Source organism: Brassica napus, chromosome A5, assembly GCF_020379485.1.
Source record: "Brassica napus cultivar Da-Ae chromosome A5, Da-Ae, whole genome shotgun sequence".
NCBI lineage: Eukaryota > Viridiplantae > Streptophyta > Magnoliopsida > Brassicales > Brassicaceae > Brassica > Brassica napus.
The window spans coordinates 12,683,916-12,704,854 of record NC_063438.1 but is presented as its reverse complement, the minus strand read 5'-3'; the positions used below and the strand labels follow the sequence as shown (position 1 = coordinate 12,704,854).

Here is a 20,939-nt window from a genome sequence, read left to right as displayed (position 1 = left end):
GTATTTACCACAACTGAAATATCTAATTTTTTTGGAAGTTAAAATATTCTTTTTCATAATGCTTCTTTCACTATCGACCAAATTATAGCAAAATTATTTGTCTTAACAATTTTCTTTTCCTTTTTTTTAACTATTATCCGTTTAGAAACTATAATATGAAACCATTGGTTCCATATCTAAGATTCATAATATGAAAACAAACAAATAATAGTAATTTTTGATTATCAGAGGAAAAAAAACAAAAACATCAAACTTTTTAACCGAACAAACCAAATAAATAGTGATTTAAAATGATAGTTATATTTTAGGAGATTAAAAACCATAAAACAACCTAAAATCGAACTGATATCCAAATTTAACAGATTAATGTCTACTTATTAAAAAATAAAGAAACTAATAATCACATTCCACGCAAAGCGCGGGTTATCCCCTATATATTAATTATGAGTGCATTACGGGTTGGGACACATTTTCGTCTTTTTAACAAGATCAGGCACAAGTTGCATGTGGGACACTTTATCTTGTTTGTGTGGTCATTCAGGACCAAAGTGCCCTCAGTTTCCTTAACTGAGACAAGGAGGTGAGTTAGTGAATATAATATTTTTATTCTAAAGTTGAAAACGACTTTACAACAACGTTGTGTTTTCCGTGCCTAGGAGGAGTTATTACCTTTGGTTTCTGGATAATGGGGACAATTTACAACCGTAGGATGAGATTGAATCCAATAGGTTTCTGTTTGGAAAGTAGGTTTTGTAATAAATGCAGCCTTCATCGGTTGTTTTTGAAACTCCAAGCTCTGATAGTCGCTAGTTCTTGTAAGCTTCTTTATCAGCCATTTGTCTTTAGCTTTAACACAATGTAAGTTAAAATGTTTACCGTAATTGTTGCAGAGTTAGAAGATGGAGGAGCAATGTTTGGTTTTGTGTGGCGATTGGGTTTGTGGCGAAGGAGGGAAATGGGATTTTATCATCGAGAAGAATTGTATGGGTCGTATGGTTCAGATGTACGAGGGTATTGGGGTGAAGGAGCTGGAGGGGAATGTACTGCGTGAGTTCAGAGCAGATGAGGCCCGTCACCGTGTGTCTTTAAGCTACTGGCCACCTACAAGCTTCGAACTTGCAACGGGGATTAGAACTCCACCTGTTTTGATAACAAACTCGGAGGCTGTGAAGTTTTTTTTGTGAACATCAGAAAGTGAAAGGGGGGATGAATCTGTTTGTGTAGTATGAACTCAAAGCTGCTTGCGTGGACGACGAAATTGTGGATGACTCGAGAATGAGATTTGTGTCGCCAGAAGCGTCGAGGTTTTTGGGGAGAAAGGATGTTGGTTCTGCTTCGAGGAAAGGCAACCTGTCATCCACAGCTTCCAAGACTCGAGTAATTAACATTGCCGACGACGACGAGTTTGTGCGGCAAGTTGAGAGAGTTGAGGAGAAACTCATGAGTGAAAGTGGGAAAGGAGAAAGCAGCAAAACAGAAGAAGATAACGGTTGCAATTTGGCGACAGATGAAGAAGATAACTTGGAGATGGACGAGATTCCACTGAGGCCAAGAGGTTATGATAAGGAGTTCTGGAGTCCATTACTGAAGGGTGATTTCGGGGGTTTTGATGCGGTGAATGTAGTTTTTAACGAGGATGAGATTGTTGAGGGGCTGACCAAAAAGAAAAGACCACGCACTTACTTCTGTGATACAGGAAGCTGTTTTGACCACTACGTAGAGGTAGGTGGTGGTAGTGGAGGAGGTGATAGTGGAAGAGAAGCGAAAGTGGAGGAACCGCAAGATTACAATCTTTGGATGGGAGGTCGTACTGAGGCAGGGGTGGATGTTAACAGGGTGGAAGCGCCGAAACGGAAACTTGAGGACATCGATGATGAAGAGTTTGACATCCCACCACTTTTTGATGATACATAATGGGATGCTGCTGAAATACCAGACATGGATGTGGATGAGTTCGACGGTAGGATAGAAGTTGGTAAGGTGTTTGGAAGCAAAGAGGATTGTCAGATTGCTTTAGCCATATATGCGATAAAGAAGCAGTTCAAGTTCACTCAGACACGAACAAAAATAGATTCTTTTGTTGTTGAGTGTCCTGATAGCCGGTGTGATTGGAGAGTAACGGCCCATGAAGTTAGGGGATGTAGTTACTATGAGATAAGGAAGGCACAGCTAGATCATAGCTGTCCAATCGAGTTTAGGAATGGGTACAAGAGTAAAGCGACCTCACGTGTGATTGATGCTGTTTACAAAGCGAAGTTTGGAGATATGGGTAAGCTTCCGGTAGCTAGGGATTTGCAAAAACTTGTTTTGGAGGATCTGCGGGTGAATGCGTCATACATGAAGTGTTATAGGGCAAAGGAGAAAGCAGTTTTGGGGTTGCGTGGTTCTGATGAGGACTCTTACTTGAACCTACCCGAGTATTTGTATATGTTGAAACTGGCTAATCCAGGAACAATCGCTGATTTGGAAACTGACGTGGACGAAGATGGGGACGAACGGTTTCTATATTTATTTCTAGCATTTGAGGCGTCGATAAGTGGTTTTCGGAAGCTGCGACATGTATTGGTGGTAGATGGCACACACCTTAGTGGGAAGTACAAAGGAGTGTTGTTAACCGCAAGTGGGCAGGTTGCTAATTTCCAGATCTTCCCCCTTGCATTTGCGGTTGTGGACAGTGAGGATGAGGATGCATGGACATGGTTTTTGCAGAAACTAGAGAGAATTCTTGGGGACTCACCTAGTTTAGCGATAATTTCTGACCGGGCGGTGTGCATATCTAATGCGGTGAGCAAGATTTATCCTCAGGCGAAGCATGGAGCTTGCATTGTTCATCTTGCTAGGAATGTTAACTCTCGGTTTTCAAGCAAGAACCTAGCAAAGATGATTACAGCCGCAGGAATGGCGCATAGTCTAGGGGAATTCAGAAATTATTATGCTAAAATAAGGGCGACTAACAGTGCTTATGGGGTTTATTTGGGTAAAATTGGAGTTCAACGTTGGTCTAGAGCGAATTTCCCAGGTGAGAGATTTAACATCATGACTAGCAATATAGCTGAACAACTTAACAAGGCATTGTTGGAGGGTAGGGGAGCTGCTATAGTGGAGTTGGTAACATTCATTCAGAGAATGATGACCAGGTGGTTCAGTGCGAGAAGTAAGAAGGCAGAGAAACACAGAGGTTTGGTGAGCGTGGAAGTTGACAAACAGATGACGAAAAACATGGCCACTGTTAGAGGCAGCAAGATAAATGCAGTGAGTAGCTGGAGCAGCCAGATATTGGGAAAGTTTGGCAGATCAGACAAGGTAATGCTAGTTGAGAGGAAGTGTAGTTGTAAGTATTTTGATAATATCAAAATACCTTGTGGGTATGCTATGCTTGCAGCTGATGGTCTTGGTGTGTCTCACGATACATTGTGTGGACATTGGTATAAAACGAGCGTGTGGAGGGAGACATACTCAGGTGTTATCAGCCCCCAGGGTGATCCAAGGGACGTTGATATACCTGAAGAAGTCAGCAGTATGATTTTGTATCCTCCTAATACGAAGAGACAACCAGGAAGGCGCAGGAAAACACGTATACCATCGACAGGGGAAATACGGGTGAGTGTTTGCAATTTCTAAGTAAGTAGGTAAAGTAATATTGTAGTTGACTTTGACTGGTAATGTAGTTTGGATGGGGTTTGTAGGAGGCTAAGAAGAAACTTGTGAGAACAAATGTGGAAGGTGCAGGATTGAAGGACATAACCGAACAAACTGTGCAGTCCCCATATAAGGTCGTGCATGGAGGTTAAGAAGAAACTTGTGAAGAACAAATGTGGATGGTGTGTTTTCGATTGGAATGGGAGAGCTGAAGGATGATTTTTCGTCCTTGTTTGTTTTGGAAGGATGTTTGTTTCTGAAACCTTCTTGTTTGTTTTGGAATGATGTTTTATTCCCTTGTTGTTTTGAACTGCGTATTTGGAACTAAAACATGGATGTTTTTAGGAGTTTTTTGGAGATGATGTTTTAATCATTCGGAAGCTAAGGATATGAAGGTTAAGAAAAACTATAATTGAGTAAAAAATATTGGTTAATTAGTCACCGAAGAGAATAATATAGGTGGTTTAAGTGGTATATAGATATTGGAAATGTAATATATGAGAAGGATTTTGTGGTTACTTTGGATGTGGACGGGAAAGGGTATATAAATGTTTTGGTAGAAAGTATATTAAAAGAAGTTGCGTTGATAAAAACATCAAGGTGCTGAGTTTGGTCAACAGTATTAACACGATTTGTAGGAAATAGTTAAGATAAACTGAATTGGTAGAGACAAAGCTGAAGGTGCTGAGTTTGGACAACAAATAGAGATAAAAGACCAAAAAAAAAACATAATTTAGAAGACATAGTTAAGAGCAACATCATGAGTGGTGACAAAGCATAAGGTGCCGAGTTTGGATACACAGATAGATGGATAAGACAAACATTAGAAAACATAGTTTTGAACACAAACTGCTAGTTGCTGAGTTTAGCATACAGCCAAGCCATGGTCCCAACCGCAATGGCTGCAGCCGCAATGTTGACAAGGTGGGAGTGCGATTTAGTAACATATGTTGCATTTGTTTGCGTTTCATTGAAGCTTCTCAGCTCGACCAAGGCCTCGTCGATGTGTTTGCCATTCTCTTCAAGACACTGTGTCATTGTGTCCTTGAAAGATTGTACCTCTGATAGAAGCTGGCACTGTTTCGAAGCAAGCATATTAATCTCGTCGATAATTGCCTCGCCTATCCATTTAAATAAGTGGTGCTCGTCCTGTCTCTGTTGTAGGAGAACATGACATGGGGTTGCTCAGACAAGTATATAAGTATGAGGTATTGCTACGGAGTATGTAGATTGTAAAAGAGAGAGGAAACCTTAACGCCGATTTGGCATCTGTAGAAACGACGGTAAAGGTTTTCCCTTGTCTGAGCACCGAATGTAGTCAGCTTGGACCTACACCAACACCGAGTTGGTATTCCCAATGTGGTTCGTGAGTTGGAACGAGTTGAAGAGGAAGATGAGCTCATGTTGGGCGGGGTGGTGCAGATGCAGTGTCTTTGCTTCCTTTTAGAACTAGACGAAGCGGAAGAGAAACCTAATTTAGAAGTAGATTTGGGGTTTTTTGGCTTCTTAGGTGTTAAGTAAAACAAATGAAGTGGTGAGGTCCGCGACAGATTTTTTTGTTTTTTTTTTATATTTTTAATTGTAAAAATAATATATAAAGCTAAGAGAATTGTGGACGTGGACGCGTTATTCCGTAACTATAACGGTATGTAACAATGTGATTGGTAAGTCTACGTACTAGCTAAAGTCAGTCCCTGCTTTGTAATTGTGAAGATAGTTAAACTCTTTAAAAACCAGGTTAGACTACGTACTAGTTAAAGTATTTAATAAAGATAAGCCGAGACTTTGAAAACATGGGAATTAAAGAGGTAGCGTACATAAGGCCCCTAAAACATGATAGGCAGACCAGCGAAAGAACAAGAAGGAAATGAGAACCCCGGTTACAGAAACATGCCCATATGGTACACAAAAAGAAGGGCTGATAGATATTATGACTGGCTAGGGAAATCTGGGACCCGAGTAAGCTGGTAAGACAATTGTTTTGTAGATGTCCATCGCATACTGCTTCCGTAAGTCGTCGACGGTCTTGTCTGTGAGGCCTCCCATATGAGGTGCGGGATCTCCTAGCGCGTGCATCTCAAGGAACTTCATGGTGACTGGTCCGCAGTCGCCAGATCGAGAGTTGATGTAGAGGCCAGGTAGGCGTTTCCAAACAAACTTATTGGGGCCACTGAACTGAGTAAGCTCACACATAGCTACTCTCTTAACAAGATAAGGTAGTATAGTAACCAAGGGTTGCATGAACCGCTCAACACGTCTATATGAATTCAAAGTGGGCATAGGATCAAGGATTTCGACATACCCCATGTCGAGGTTGATTGCTAGTCCAACCCAGTGTGAGCTGTCCCAAATCACTGGAGTGTAGATGGTGTGAATGTCTTCCATCCATTTTTGTCCTTAGTGAAGAACAATGTTGACAAGACGCTCATCCCAAACGAATGATGATCTCTTCCTGCAGCGTTTGAAATCGACCCAACTCTCCTCGATACATGCAGCTAGTAGGGGTTTGGCGAAAGCGGATTTTTCCTTCAAAAGATGCGTGGAGTGCCTAGCAGCGAGCATGTGGGTGAGAACTTCCATGTGCTGGCACAAAAGAGATATTGTTTATCAGTAAAATAAGATGATTGTTTATCAGTAAAATAAGACAGGAAAGTGTGAGAAGAGGACTAGCCAAGAGTCATGAAAGTAGACATCACTTACGCGGGCGGTGGTCCATTGCTTGGGTTTAGCGAGGTCGAGGAGGAATTTGTTGGAGAATTCAAATTCAGACGGGGTAGTGTGGTACCTGGAAGGTTAAAATTTTAGGAATAAAATAAGTGTGGATGTTGTCATAAAGCGGATAGAAACGTACACGTCCTGTAGTGGTGAGAGAACGTTGTTGAACAGATCCCATTCAAGACCAGAGAGTGGCGCGATGAGTGCAAGAGCAGGTATTAAATGAGATTTTGATAGTTCATGAGCTAGGTGTTGCTCCTCCAAAGATGGAACGTGACTTGGCGTGTCTTTTGACTCAGTCAGGTCGACAACTCCCTCAGCTATTAGTTCCTGAAAATGTACACAGAACATTTCAAAATATACACGTCCACACAGTTGAAGAAAGCTTGAAGGAATAGATGGTTGGGGAGTGTACCTTAGGAGGAAGAGAAGGACTACCAAAGCAGGGTGGAGAGCTGGAGGAGGCAGTAGCTGCGAAAGCATTGACTGCAGGAGCATGAACGGCGAAACCAGACAAACTGTCGTTGCTCTTAGTGGGTGAGGTTAGCGGTGTTGTAGGCTGCAGTGCCAATAGTAAGCGGCTGCGCGGAGGAGAACGTGGAGGAATAGAGGAATCGTAGATAGGAGGGTCAGGGTCTATGGGGTCGTAAATCCTCACACCATGCAAGAGTATGTGATTAATCTCCGGGCTGTTGGGGTGTTCACTTTTATCATAGACAACTGAGTTTAGTTGGGACCAAGGAGGTTGGACAGTTACTGGAGTACGAGGTGGCTCATCGTAGTCAATAGGTTCCTGATTGATGGTATGTGTCTGTTGAGGAGAGTGATATATGGTTCCTAAAAAAATGGGGGAGACTTGACCACTGCCTCCGCTGTGTTCAGGAGATGAATGGATAATTGGATTGTTGTGGTCACTGGAGACGTGGACGGTCTGTGAGTTGATGCATGGGCTGCGTACAGGGAAGGTTGTAGCATCACGATGTAACTGAGCTGTGCGAGGAGAAGCGGTAGCCTCACGATGGAGCTGAGCTGCATATTGACTGATGATAGGGGATAGATTTTGAGGCAACTCATCTGTTTTCATTGCACAATCATCCTGAAATTCTGTGGGATAATGCAGTACGAAAGTGAGAACATAGTTGACTAAGATACGAATGAGGCCACTCAAAAATAAATGAGAATATACCTGAGTATCAGGGGCAAAGGTGTGAGTGGGTTGGGGTTCAGTCTGGGTATTGTTGAGTGGTGCATCATCCTGAAATGAGATGTCATATAATGCATTATCCAATGAAAGAGCAGAGTAAAAACCACTAACTTTTTTAATAAAAAACGATATGAAGTAAGTATCTCTAAGAAAATGCATATTAACCTGATTACTAGGGCCGTGGTTGATAGGATGTTTGTTGGACTTCTTGCGACGGGAAAGCAAGGCTTGGAAAGACGGTTGCCAACGATGATAGCGTTTCTTCATTTGTTTCATCTCACGGCAGAGCTGCTTCATCTGCGTGGTCAGTTGGATCACCATCTCCGTCAGTTGAGTGTTTGTGTAGCTGGGGGTGCTTGAACGCGTAAAGTAAGAACTTATACGCCTTTGCTTTGTTTGAGTCACCTTTCTTGGTTTTAGTGCTTGCTTAATAGTAGCAGACTTCTTCTTTACCCTGTTTTTCGGCTTCCTGATTAGAGGCTCGGATGTAGCCCCACCAGGCCACATTTGTTTGTTGAAGGGATGTTTATCAGCTATCAATTGTTCCAAGTAAACAACACTGTCGTCCTTGACATCGTCAGGCCACACTCCCCACCCTGGCTGTGGTTGGCTGTTGATAGGTATAATGGACGTGACAACCAGCTGAGAGCAGTAGAGGTAAATATTTTTAAGAACTTAGACATCAAGTTACTAACAGATAGATAACTGATGAAAATGTGCTTACATCAGGGAGAAATTCCACGCGTCTGATGTCGATGGATGTGATTGAGGGGTGTTGTGGTAGAAGACCATCTTCTAAATCCATCACTGTGAGACTATTTGCGGGAGAATAATGTAGTCCAGAAGCTTCGGGATTGCACGAAATACCACCAACTGAAGTGAGAGTGGGAAGCCCTGTAGTCTGAAACTGTCCTGCTTGAGCTTCCTCACAAGTGTAGCAACAGGATCTTCACATTTTATGGGGACAAAGCTGGGGGGTTTCATGCAGGAGATTGTCTTGAGGAAAGACTCCCTACCCCAAGGGAAAGCAAAAAACTTCTGGAGATTTCAAGCATACTAACATAACGAGGAGTTGGTCGTGGTTTTTGTTTGTGAGCAATGAGGACCCCGTCGACGATGATAATCAGAGCAATACGTATCTTCTTCCAACCAGACATGTTTGTGTCAGTCTCAAGCATGCGACACAACTGTGCAACCGTGACTATTTTCTTCTTTCCAAAAAGTCTCTTCCACACACTATCTCTTCCCGCGACTATCTTTTTGGTGGTGGCGGGGTGATATCCTTCGGGGAATGAGCCACAGGGAAGACCGGTAACAGTACCAAATTCCTCAAGACCATATCTGAAAGGTAACCCACCAAAAACAGGCCAGAGGGTATTTTTGGGGCGACACACCAACTGACGAGTGAGGAACGAGTGAATCAGCTTACATGACACAGGGCATTGGCGTGCAGGGAGGTCGAAGAGCTTTCCGAAACAGGACCGACGGATGGTTTCAAACTCACAAGTGCCGCGTAGAACGTTTCGAATGAAAGGGAGAAGCTCCAGTGAGGAGTAAATGTTGAGACGCTTGGTCGGAAATCTGTATGTCGCAAAGAGACGCGGAGGTAACTTGAGATCCGACAGAGAGGTACCTACATACAAAGTCATCGGAGGGTGTTAATCCAAACCCGAAATCACCGGAGAGTGTTAATCAGCACGCAATGTTAACCGCATGAAAAAGCAAAGGCGAAAAATACCTCCAATTTCGTTTTGAGGGGGCGAATCGTCTTCTGGAATCTTCGATTTCTTCTTGTTACGTGGTTTCCTCATGATTCCGACTCGATGGTGAAACAGGATCGATGAATCCGACGGAGAAGAAGCAGGATCGAGTAGTCAGACGGCGGTGAAATGGGGATGAAGTGAAACTAGGGTTTGCGATTTGGGAGATCTGCTTTTTCAAAAAGCATAGGGAGAAAGATTGTGGTTTTGATTTTTTTTTGTTTTTACATACTAATTCAAGACACGTGTTGTTGGGGTGGGTTAACTATAGTTAGATACTGGAAAATGGAATCTTGTCTGGTTAAGTTAGTTTTGAGGGTATGTGAGACATTGCACATAGATAAAGTGTGTGGTATGTGTAAAGTATCTGATCCTGTAAATTGAAAGACATAATGTGTCTTAGAATGTAAAAAATTCATTAACCATGAAGCATTACAACATGTTTTTGTAGCCACATGTCATCACGAGAATGATTCTCAGAATGGTTTTAAAACTAAGTTGGTCCATATAAACATATACTATGCTTTTTATTAAATTAACTATCAAATTAATTAATATTGTACAAAATAATATTTTTTTCTTTCCTTAAATAAAAGCTACGGAATTACCTAATATGGCTAACATATATATGACAATTAATGATTATGAATAATACATATTTTATAAAAAAAATCCAACTTCTCTCTTTTTTGTTTAATTTTATACTATTAAAAAACATTAAACAATCACATTAAGCATATAATAAAAACAATTAACTTTTTTCTTATATGTTATATTTTAAGTTTTTAAAAACGACAATAAATTACTAAAAATGGTAAAAGTCCACATTAAAAAATTTGATCAATGGTTTAATTTTTTTTTTGTTCAAGCAAGATACAAATGATTATTAAAAGTCACTAGAGAAATAGGTTGATTCATCTAATTATATAATAAGCTTTTTATTAAACTAACCATAAATTTATTATTAATGTTCTTTATTATTTCCTTAAATAAAAGTTACGAAATTGCTTAATGTGGCTAAAATATATATGGTAATTAATGATTTTAAATAATAAAGATTTAATAAAATTAGTTTATCTTCTATCATATTTGTTTAATTTTAAAATATTAAAATAAATTAAACAACCACATTGACCATATAATAAGAAAATTAGATTTTTGTATATATGTTATATTTTAAATTTTTTAAAAATGACTATAAATTACTAAAACTATTAAAAATCTCAGATTCAAATTTTGTGATCCATAGATATGACAAAATAAAAATGATTGCAAATCATATAAGTAAAAAGTTTAATTTAATTAATTATTAAGACTAAAAAATATATATATATATATATATATATATATCGTTTTAAATTAAACTATATACCATATAAAGTACATAAATATTTTAATTTTGAAATTTACTTTGAAATTAATTTTTTTGATAAAAGCTTTGAACAAACATTGACAACTTAATTTTTTACAAAATTATAAATTACTACAACTATTAATCCCACAATAAATTTTGGTTATCATTAATTTAAAACTTTTATTATAAAAATACAAATGATAAAAAAACATTGAGTAGAAAGTATTATTTAATATACATTAACATTAAGAATATACTCCCTCTTTTCCTTAAAGATCCATTTTTTAGAAAAAAAAATTGTTTCAAAAAGTTGCATTTTTACATTTTTAATATATTAATTAATGAAAATTGTATTTTTCAAAAAAATATAATTGTGTTTAATAAAATCTCATTGGTTAAAAGTTATTGGGAATAATTAATTAAGAAAAACAATGTATTGGAAAATATAATTTTAAATATTTTCTTAATAAGTGTGAAAAAACTATAACATGGATCTTTTAGGAACGGATGGAGTACTATGTATGTTAATATCATTTAAATGTTTGAATTAATAAATTGAGAAATTGCCACAAATACCACATTCATAGTACCACTTTTCATGTTTACCACTTTTCATGTTTACACTAACCACTTTAACCCTCACTTTTAGTGAAGGGTAAAATACAATTATACCCTTAGGGTTAACTAATCTAGACTTAGGGTTTAAAGTTAAGGGGTGGGTAGGGTTTTTGAAATGTGAAATTTATGATTTTAATAAATATATAAATAAATACTTAAAAAATATATAAATTTTTAAAAAAATAGTTTCAAACATAATTTTCGTTTTTTAAAAAGAAATTTGAAAAAAAAAATTAAAAAAAGTTCGAATTTGAAAAAGTATAATTCGAAAACATAAAAAAGAAATTTACATTCTTTTTTTTATTTTTTTTATTTTTTTTATTTAAATAATGATTTATTATATATATATAAATAACAAGGGCATAAGAGTCTTTTGCCACTTAATGAAGAAGGTATTTTTGAAAATGTCTCATTAGTGGTGGTAAAAATGAAAAGTGGTACCATGAAAGTGGTAAACATGTAATTTTCCCTAATAAATTTGATTTATATGTTCGCACCAATTTAATTATGGAGAAATTACATGTTTACCACTTTCATAGTATTACATTTCATTTTTACCACCACTAAAGAGACATTTTCAAAAATACCTTATTCATTAAATTGCAAAAGACTCTTATGCTTTTTTTATTTATATATATAATAAATCATTATTTAAATTAAAAAATAAAAAATAAAACAAAATAAAACAAAATATAAAAATATATAAAAAATATAAAATATAAAAAATATAAAAAATATAAAAAAATATAAATAATATATAAAAAAAATTTATGTTTTCGAATTATACTTTTTCAAATTCGAACTTTAAAAAAAAAATTCAAAATTTTTTTTATTTTTTTTTCAAATTTCTTTTGAAAAACGAAAATTATGTTTGAAACTATTTTTTAAAAAAATTATATATTTTTTAAGTATTTATTTATATATTTAATAGAATCTTAAATTTCACATTCCAAAAATCCTACCCCACCCCTCAACTCTAAACCCTAAGTCTAGATTAGTTAACCCTAAAGGTATAATTATCTTTTACCTTTCATTAAAAGTGAGGGTAAAAATGGTTATTGTAAACATGAAATGTGGTAATATGAATATGTTATTTGTGGCAATTTCCCTTTAATTATTTCTCTATAATATTATTTGAGAAGTCAGTTTCCTATGTGTTGCTCTCACGTTAACTTTCACGATAGTTGATTACACGGATACCCTTAATGAATTAATTTAGATTTAAGATACTATTATTTATTTATTTTATTTAGTTTCCTTTTAAAAAAAAATCAAAAAATTTACACATATAATAAAAAAGGAATTTTTTTAAAGTTAAAAAAAACGAAAATATATGTATATATAATATGATTTCACAGAAAAAGAAAAGTTCACAAAATAGTAATATTACATTTAAAAACTATTTTTAAATAACATAAAATATAATTTTGAAGTAATAAAATACTTTCTGTATATCTATATTTTCTTAGATGAAAATTATAAATTTTTAAGTAATAAAATACTTTCTGTATATCTATATTTTCTTAGATGAAAATTTTTGATTTCCATTTTAAAAAGAATCGATAGCATATTCTGATTTCCATAGTTTGTTGAAATTGTTATATGAAGTTAAGATATGAAAAATTATGAATAGAGATGGGAAGTTGAGCAATAGGAAGGCTGAATTATAAGGAGGAAAATTTGTTTAAAATTAGATATCAATTTTTCAAATATAACGGAATACAGATGATTGATTTACCCCCTTTCATTAGTCTGGAGGTATTCCAAACTCAGGTTAGTCAATGTGGTAGCCAGTCCACTCTGAAGCACTAAGTGTGATCTTCCCCGACGACCGGATCAGCCGATAGGGTTTAGCAAAAAAAAAATCTATATATATGTAACAGAATACCATAATAAATTTTTATTAAGTTGTTATCGATTATTTAGTGTGCATGTCAAGTTTGTATAGATTTGATCAAATCTATTATCAATATTATCTCTCTAATTTATAGATTAGATATATTTTAGATTTTTCTAATTTTTTCTTAGATAAGGATTGTATTTTCAAAATTAGTAGATGTGAATATTATTTAAATTAGAAAATACATGTAATATATAACCTCTAATTCATTCAAAAGATATGTCTGTGAATTTTATGTTGTGGTAAGACCGATTGAAGTTTATTTACTGATAATATTTTGTTCATAATGACAGGTTTCTGTAAGCCAAGTTTCATCTATACGAAAATAGGTCTAATAAGAGTTGTTGTATTGCTAATGTAATTGGAGATAACAATCGGTACATTTTGATTAATATATAATAGATAGTGGCGTGTAATATAATTATATTGTAACAAATTTGAAATGGTCCATAAATTAAGTAGCTTCCTAACAAACTTAAATGAGTAAAAAACTTTAATGATAACTTTAATGGTAGATAAATTTAGGACTCTATTTTAATAGAGTAGATATAGCGACAAAAGTATATATCTGAGGATTTTGACATATATTGATTTTTCTTATTCGTGATTACGTGCGTAGACTTTCTTCCGATGTTTTAATCTTGTCAATGTGAAACGATTGAACATATAGACCAGTTGGAATTCAAGTCCAGTTGACCGAGTCATAGGTGAACCGCATAATTTTCTTCCGATATCTTGTCAATGTGAAACGATTGAACATATATTTGTCAAATATGATATAAACATATTAACACTCTAGGTCATACCTATTTATTGTACTATTTTTCTTCTTCTCGAGTTTCACCCGTAACGTTATCTTTCTGCATCAACAAACTATATATACATATGCATGTCTAGGGTAATTATATGTACCATTTTGCTTACAATGGAGCTTTGGAAAATTTTCATCATAGTGTGTGCTTCTGGTTTGGGTGTTTCTATATTTCTTAGGATCTTCACTAGAGCCATGCGAAACTGTGGAGGTGCTAATGGTGATGGAGGAGGAGGAGGAGGAGGAGGAGGAGGTGGGGATGGAGGCGACGGGGATGGAGGCGACGAGGATGGAAGCGACGGGGATGTGGGGTCGGGTGATGGAGGAGGAGGAGGAGGGTTTTGGAGTCATTTTGTCGGAGGTGATGGAGGAAACGGAGGTGGCCATGGAGGATTTTGGGGTCATGTTGGCGGAGGTGATGGAGGTTTTGGCGGTGGCGGCGGTGGAGGTGGTGGTGGTGGTGATGGAGGTGGTGGCGGCGGTGGAGGTGGTGGTGGTGGTGATGGAGGTGGTGGCGGCGGTGGAGGTGGAGGAGGAGGCGGAGGAGGAGGTTGCTGAGCGTGTGTTGGTTTCCTATCATATTTTCAAACGTTAATATTAATATATGGAATGTCCTATTGATAACCATAAAAATTATAGTAGTGTCATCGATTTGTTGTTTATTTATGTGCTAGATTATGGATGAACATTATATATATACAAATTATTTTATGTATTATATGTTTTTACATATTATGAAATAAAAAATATATATTGAATAAATAAAAGTCAGTAACTATTACATACTAGGTGATTTTCCCGTCTTCATGCACGGATATAAATATTTTTAAAGTAAAATATATTATAATAATTGATTGCTACTTACTTTTAATTTTAAATTAATTTATAATTTATATGCATCATTTATATTAATAATATTATGTTACTTTAATTATACATATGATTTTATATATGTTATATCTAATCGATTTTGTTTTTTTTTCATTCGATTTAGTTATCATTTGGGTAAATTGGATTGCATCTAGGAATTCAAGTATAATATTTTTATTCCATATATTAAAATTTTGGTTAATTTCTTATTTGCATTTAGGTGATTGTTGTCTTAGATATGTGAATATATTTTATGAAGATTATGTATAACTTAAGATATATTGTGCTTAGAATGAAAAAAAAACTAAAGTGTCTGATTCTAAATTACATAAATTAATATAACACATATATATAAATTTTTCAAAATAACTAAATTGTAGCAGTTGGTTAATATTCTATTTTCATTTTTAATATGCTTTTAGTTGTCTTATGATTTTTATTTAGATAGCCATCAGCATTGGCAGAAACCCTCTCTTTTACCGGTTCATAATCATCTTCCATGGCATCATCATCTGATTCATCTTCAACATCAATGATTCTCCTTCTACGAGATTGAGATGGCTGAGATCCATCATATCTGGTACGTTCTGCTTCAGAGTTTGCAGCGTCAACAACTCCTTGAGACTCAAAATCTATCGATATCAAGTTTGAAAAGCCACTTGAATCCATAGCTCCCTTCTGGTTATCCTTCGTGATCGTGTTGCCGCCACAACTCACAACTCACTAGCAGTTTATTTTTCTTAAACTTTAGAGAAACGTCACGTTTGTACTTAGGTCAAAGAAGGCGGACATTTAGGTTTTTAGTTAATTAATGATTTAGTAGTTAATTAATTAGTAAATATTAAGGAGTCAAAGACTCTAGTTAGTACAAAAGCTTTCAGTCATAAAGTTTCAATCCAGTTCCACACAACAAAAACTTCACAAGCAAACTTATTCTAACATGATCACCAAAATCTATACAAGTCAATAACTAAGAATCATCACTGTGAGTAAGATCAAAGTCGTAACCTGGTACGTGAGATAGAAGTCTGGATGGTTGACCTTAGAGAAATGCTCAACAAGTTCACTGACAAGAGGGGCATCACGTTTATCCATTTCATGTTTGTAAAGAAAACAACCAGATCGTCTCCGTCCTCGGTCAATAAGAGCTGCACAACATAAATAAAAGATAAATAAAAGATCTCTAACTCAATAGAAGAAAACAAAGATAATATTTCACTTTGCATCAGTTTAACTAGCTCGGACCATAACACTGATCAAAATCTTGAACTATGAACAAAGTTTCAAGAAAAGAAAGTGTATGTACCCGAGTAAGTTCTGAAACTGGAGCTACTGTTTCTCTTTTCAATGAATTTCTGACACTCTGCATCTGCTTCTGCTTCCTCTGTTCCTGCAGCTTCTGTAATCTCATGAAGATGCACAGATTCTATGCAAAAAAATTCTAGACTTTATGAGACATCTCAACTCATGAGCCTCACCTTCCACATTCTCTTCAAATCTTCTTATAATCTTCTTGCCTATCCTCTGTGTCAGATTCGAAGTACCAGCTCTTGCACCACAAACGCCCACAGCTAAAGCAAGAGTAACCATTGTGGTTTCAAAGTGTTTTGAAGAAGAGTAGCCCAAAGGAGAATCGCTTGTATCAAAAGTTATCCAAGACCTAACCTTGATATTGTATTCAGTAACAGAACAACAATAGTAACAGAACAACAATATCTCATCCAGTGGTATTTGTTGAGCAAAAAGTCTGAAAAAAAGAAAAAAAATTAATGATCAAGGGAAAACAACTCAAACTCTAGAAACAATTATTGTCTAAGAAAGATGAACCTGCTATGAGCGAGAGTTGAAGAAGACATAATCTCCATCGAAGGCTTGACAATTTAAAGCGTGTGAAGGAAGAATAAGGAAGGGGAAACGCTAACTCTCTAATCTCTGGCAGGAGACGGCCAGACATTATCTCCATCGAAGGCTTGCAGTCACTGATCTGATCGAATCTCTTGCTCTCTCTAGTGCATGCAGTAGCTCAAACAGGAAATCCGTGGAAGGTGATCAAATTTGGAATCAGTTTGATATACCTATTGAGAGAAGACGAAGATTCGACAAAATTTGCGGGCAACCCGCGAACCCGCTAACCCGTGACGGGTTATGACCCGACAACCCGCGAACCCGCTTGGGTTACACCCGCTAAACCCGCAATTTCATGGACACCAAATGACTTGTCCAAGCCCGCCCCGTGATGGGTTTACATGGGCCGAACCCGCGGGCCACGGGTTGGGCTGACATCTCTAAAGATTACTAAAGAATGACTTCACTGTCATCTCCTGCGGCTTGATTGGTGCTGGATCCATCGTGATTCCATTTTGGAAGCTTAGATGGATCGCTTACTGGTCCTGGCAACGTCTGTCAGAGAAAAAATGCATAAAGTTATTAATTATTTTTTGGTTTAATAAAGGAAACTAAGACGATGTGTAAACTACTATTAGGATAAGATCTGCACCTTACGCATGATAAATTTATAGGAAAATTATTTAAGAAATATCGTACGGAAAAAAGTTTTATATTATTGATCGAATTAATCTATTTGGCCCTTAACAATTTTGTAAAAAAAATTTTGTTAATTACATAATTTGTTTACTAATGAACTGATATCATTTTTAAAAATATTTTAGGTCAAAAAATTATTTATTGCATAAAAACCTAATGTTTAGGTCGAAGAATCTCATGCCTACTATTTGGTTACAATGAAACTATGCCAGCTCGGTTTTATATAATAATTTAGCAATTTAAAAGTTAATTATGGTTATGAGAAGTTTACGTTCACATGCTAATCCTATCTATCATCGATATTTTCCTCCTTTTTGTGTCATTTTGGTTATTGCTCGATATAAATATTGATTTTTGAGTTTATTCTCATTTCTTTCTTTTATTTTGGCCTGAAATTTAGAAAATGTTTAAGATTCAAAATTATTAAACAGATACATACTTAGGTTAAGATCTGCGCAATGTGCAGACAAATACTTATTTTATATTTTTCTGCATAATATAAAATAATAATATAAAATTGCTGTCAAAAAAAAAATAATAATAAAATAATAATTATATATTAAATAACTAAGAAATCAATTACTATTATGTAATAAATTGGCTTGCACATATAAGTCCAATGACCGCTCTTGTTTATTCGCAACTATTTAAAAAAAAAATAAACATTGATCACAAAAGTTTACGTGAGACTTTTAACAGTTTTAGTAATTTATACTCATTTTGAAAAATTCAAAATACAACATATACAAAAAAATCTAAATTTTTAATATATGATTACTGTAATTGTATAATTTATTTTAGTAGTAAAGAATTAAACAAAAATGATATAAATCATACATATTATTAGCAAATCTTTATTATTTAAAATCATTAATTACTATATATATCATAATCCCATTAGGTAATTTCGTAGATTTTATTGAAGGAAATAATATATAATAAATAACCACCTTGTTTTAGTTAATATGATATAATATCTTATAGTTGATATTAAATGTTTCTAGTGATATATAAAAATTGAATTGGACCAACATGTTTTTCAATTTCAATGTGAAGCTGACACGTATGATTAATTAACTACTTAATTGATAGAGACGCAACATGTCTTTTTTAATTATTATAAAATTTAGTTTACATCTTTTTCAATTAATATATTAATATATAGGGGATTATTATTACTCTGCCTTTGCTTCTAATGTCCATGCACCGATCCTGTTCTTACCAAAACAGAGTAACGTGAGAAAACAATTATGTTTGTAAACAGAGACATGCAAGCAAAGGTCGAAGAATCTATATGACATGCATGGTTGTCTAGTAACAAAACACATAGAGATTATTAGAAAGAAGAGATATGATGGAACCATATATATTCAGCGATAATTTTCTTGGAGTCTGAGAGATCTAGGTTGAGGAGATTTGAGAGTGGAGAGACTCTAGCCATGATTTTTATCTTTCTTAAGAGAGGAAGGAAGAGGAGGGAATAACCAGACAGAGATTTGGCTCTCTTACTTTGAGTGTTCTTTTTTTAGAAACGGCTAATAATTATCATTAGATCCTATTTTATTTCTAAGTTGATTACTCTTTAGAGCATCTCCAACCCTTCCCTATATTTGCCTCTAAAAGTTATAATAGAGTAAAATCAGCTCCAACCCATCCTTATTTCTTCCCCTAAAATAGAGATTGCTATTTTTTCCTCTATATTTAGAGGAAAAAATAGCATTCCTCTATAATAGAGGCAAATTTTTTTTATTTACGAAATAGTCCTCAAACTTTTTATGATTGTAACTAAAATACTTGTGTATGAAGAAATACAATTCTTACAATATAAAAGCACACCTTTTTGTTTACATACTAATTATTAATTTTTATAACTATAGTTATAATTAAAATAAAAATATTATTATTTATTTAAAAGTCAATTATAATTAAAATAAAATAAAAAAGTTATTATTTTATTTAAAAAATCAAAGACTTTTTATTTAAATATTAATCAATACAACATATTAAAACAACTTAATACTCCAAAGAAAAAATATTTTGCAGCACAACAAGAAGCATGTAGAAAAGATGTAGAACATGCATTCGGAGTTTTACAATCACGTTTTGCGATTGTGAAAGGCATGTACGTTTTTGGAAAAAAGTACTACATAATATAATGACTACATGTATAATTTTATATAATATGATTATTGAGGACGAGCGTGATCTCAATGCACCGATTGGAATTGGAAGAGAAGCTCCACCTCCGGAAGTCCAAATACCATATAATGAAGATAACCGATTCCAAGAGTTTCTAAGTCGATTCAGAAAAATCAAAGATAAAGAAGTTTATTTCTCACTTCGGAATGCATTAATTGATCATTTATGAGAAACCTTTAGTAATAATGATTGTTAGATAATGGTACTTTGTTTTATTTTTTTTGTCTAATGTCTTTTTTAATAAAATGTTTAATTTAAATAATATTGCAATTTTATGAAAAAAATTCAAAAAATATAATGAATGGATTAATTTTCAACATTTACAAGTTAGAGGTGTAAAATGTGAAATAAAAAAAGAATCTTCTAAGAATATTCCTTTTTAGAGGAAAAAATAGAAGAATACATTGGAGAGAAACTCACCTCTATTATAGAGTTCCTCTATTATAGAGGAAAAAATAGAGAAATACATTGGAGATGGTCTTAGGACACATTTTGAGTTTCTCTTACATTTATAGACACTTTCTACTTATGACACATTTTTTTGTGGTTTCTACTAAATTTTTGGACAACTATACTCTTAAGGGAAAGAAAATGGTACTTTTTTTATCATTATTTTTATTGTACTTCATGATTTCATTTGTTTTTATCTCAAAATCTAAAATATATTAAATAAAAATAATTGTCGTAATAAATTATATATAAAATTATCTATTTTTTAAGATCTATTTTCATATATGTATGTTAACTTGTAAACAAAATTAATTGTGGACGTAGATTCCAAAGCGTGGAAAGTAGAGTTATACACTAGTTGTGGACATGGACACCTTAACACGATAATAGAGTTATACACTAGTTGTGTACATGGACACCTTAAAAGTATCAATCAACGACTTTCATGTTAAGATGTCTATGTCCACAACTAGTATATTACTCTACTATCCACGCTTTGGAATCCACATCCACACTTAATTTTGTTTACACGTTAATATATATATATATATATATATGATAATAGATCTTAAAAGATAAAGAATTTTATATATAATTTATTATAATAATTATTTTTATTTAATAAATTTTAGAATTTGAGATAAAAGTAAATGAAAACATAAAGTAGAATAAGAAAAAGAGAAAGATTCATGTAATGAGAAGAAAACAATTTTTATATTAAAAACATAAAAGCAATAAGATAAAAAATAAAGTCTAGGGTCATAAAAATCTTTTTGACAAGAAAAAATGTGTCTCAAACACTAAGTATCCTATAGTGTAATTGGAAAGTAAGAAAGTGTCTCTAGTAGTAAAAAAATTCTTGATGAAATTGGAAG

General features: G+C 34.5%; 3 protein-coding genes across 3 annotated transcripts; 2 read left to right on the top strand and 1 right to left on the bottom strand.

Moving 5' to 3' along the window:
* Positions 1–1,938: 1,938 nt before the first annotated feature.
* LOC125608592 lies at positions 1,939–3,791 on the top strand. Its single transcript, XM_048779010.1, has 2 exons — positions 1,939–3,600; positions 3,687–3,791. Exons 1-2 carry the CDS (start codon positions 1,939–1,941, stop codon positions 3,789–3,791), a joined length of 1,767 nt encoding a protein of 588 aa, XP_048634967.1.
* A 700-nt stretch (positions 3,792–4,491) lies between these two features.
* Positions 4,492–5,042, bottom strand: LOC125608591 (uncharacterized protein At4g04775-like). The gene is made up of 2 exons (XM_048779009.1): positions 4,890–5,042; positions 4,492–4,794 (listed from the first exon to the last, which is right to left on the bottom strand). The coding sequence occupies exons 1-2, from the start codon at positions 5,040–5,042 to the stop codon at positions 4,492–4,494; spliced, it is 456 nt and encodes a 151-aa protein (XP_048634966.1).
* A 9,073-nt stretch (positions 5,043–14,115) lies between these two features.
* On the top strand, positions 14,116–14,559 carry LOC125608590 (glycine-rich protein 5-like). The gene has a single exon (XM_048779008.1). The coding sequence runs from the start codon at positions 14,116–14,118 to the stop codon at positions 14,557–14,559; it is 444 nt and encodes a 147-aa protein (XP_048634965.1).
* The last annotated feature ends 6,380 nt before the right edge of the window (positions 14,560–20,939 follow it).

Bases quoted from the DNA above. Each gene is read 5' to 3' on its own strand.
- LOC125608592 (XM_048779010.1), top strand. From the start codon at position 1,939: ATGGATGTGGATGAGTTCGACGGTAGGATAGAAGTTGGTAAGGTGTTT. The intron at 3,601-3,686 runs GTGAGTGTTTGC...TGGGGTTTGTAG, and splicing joins CATCGACAGGGGAAATACGG to GAGGCTAAGAAGAAACTTGT.
- LOC125608591 (XM_048779009.1), bottom strand. From the start codon at position 5,042: ATGAGCTCATCTTCCTCTTCAACTCGTTCCAACTCACGAACCACATTG. The intron at 4,795-4,889 runs GTTTCCTCTCTC...CTCCTACAACAG, and splicing joins GATGCCAAATCGGCGTTAAG to AGACAGGACGAGCACCACTT.
- LOC125608590 (XM_048779008.1), top strand. From the start codon at position 14,116: ATGGAGCTTTGGAAAATTTTCATCATAGTGTGTGCTTCTGGTTTGGGT.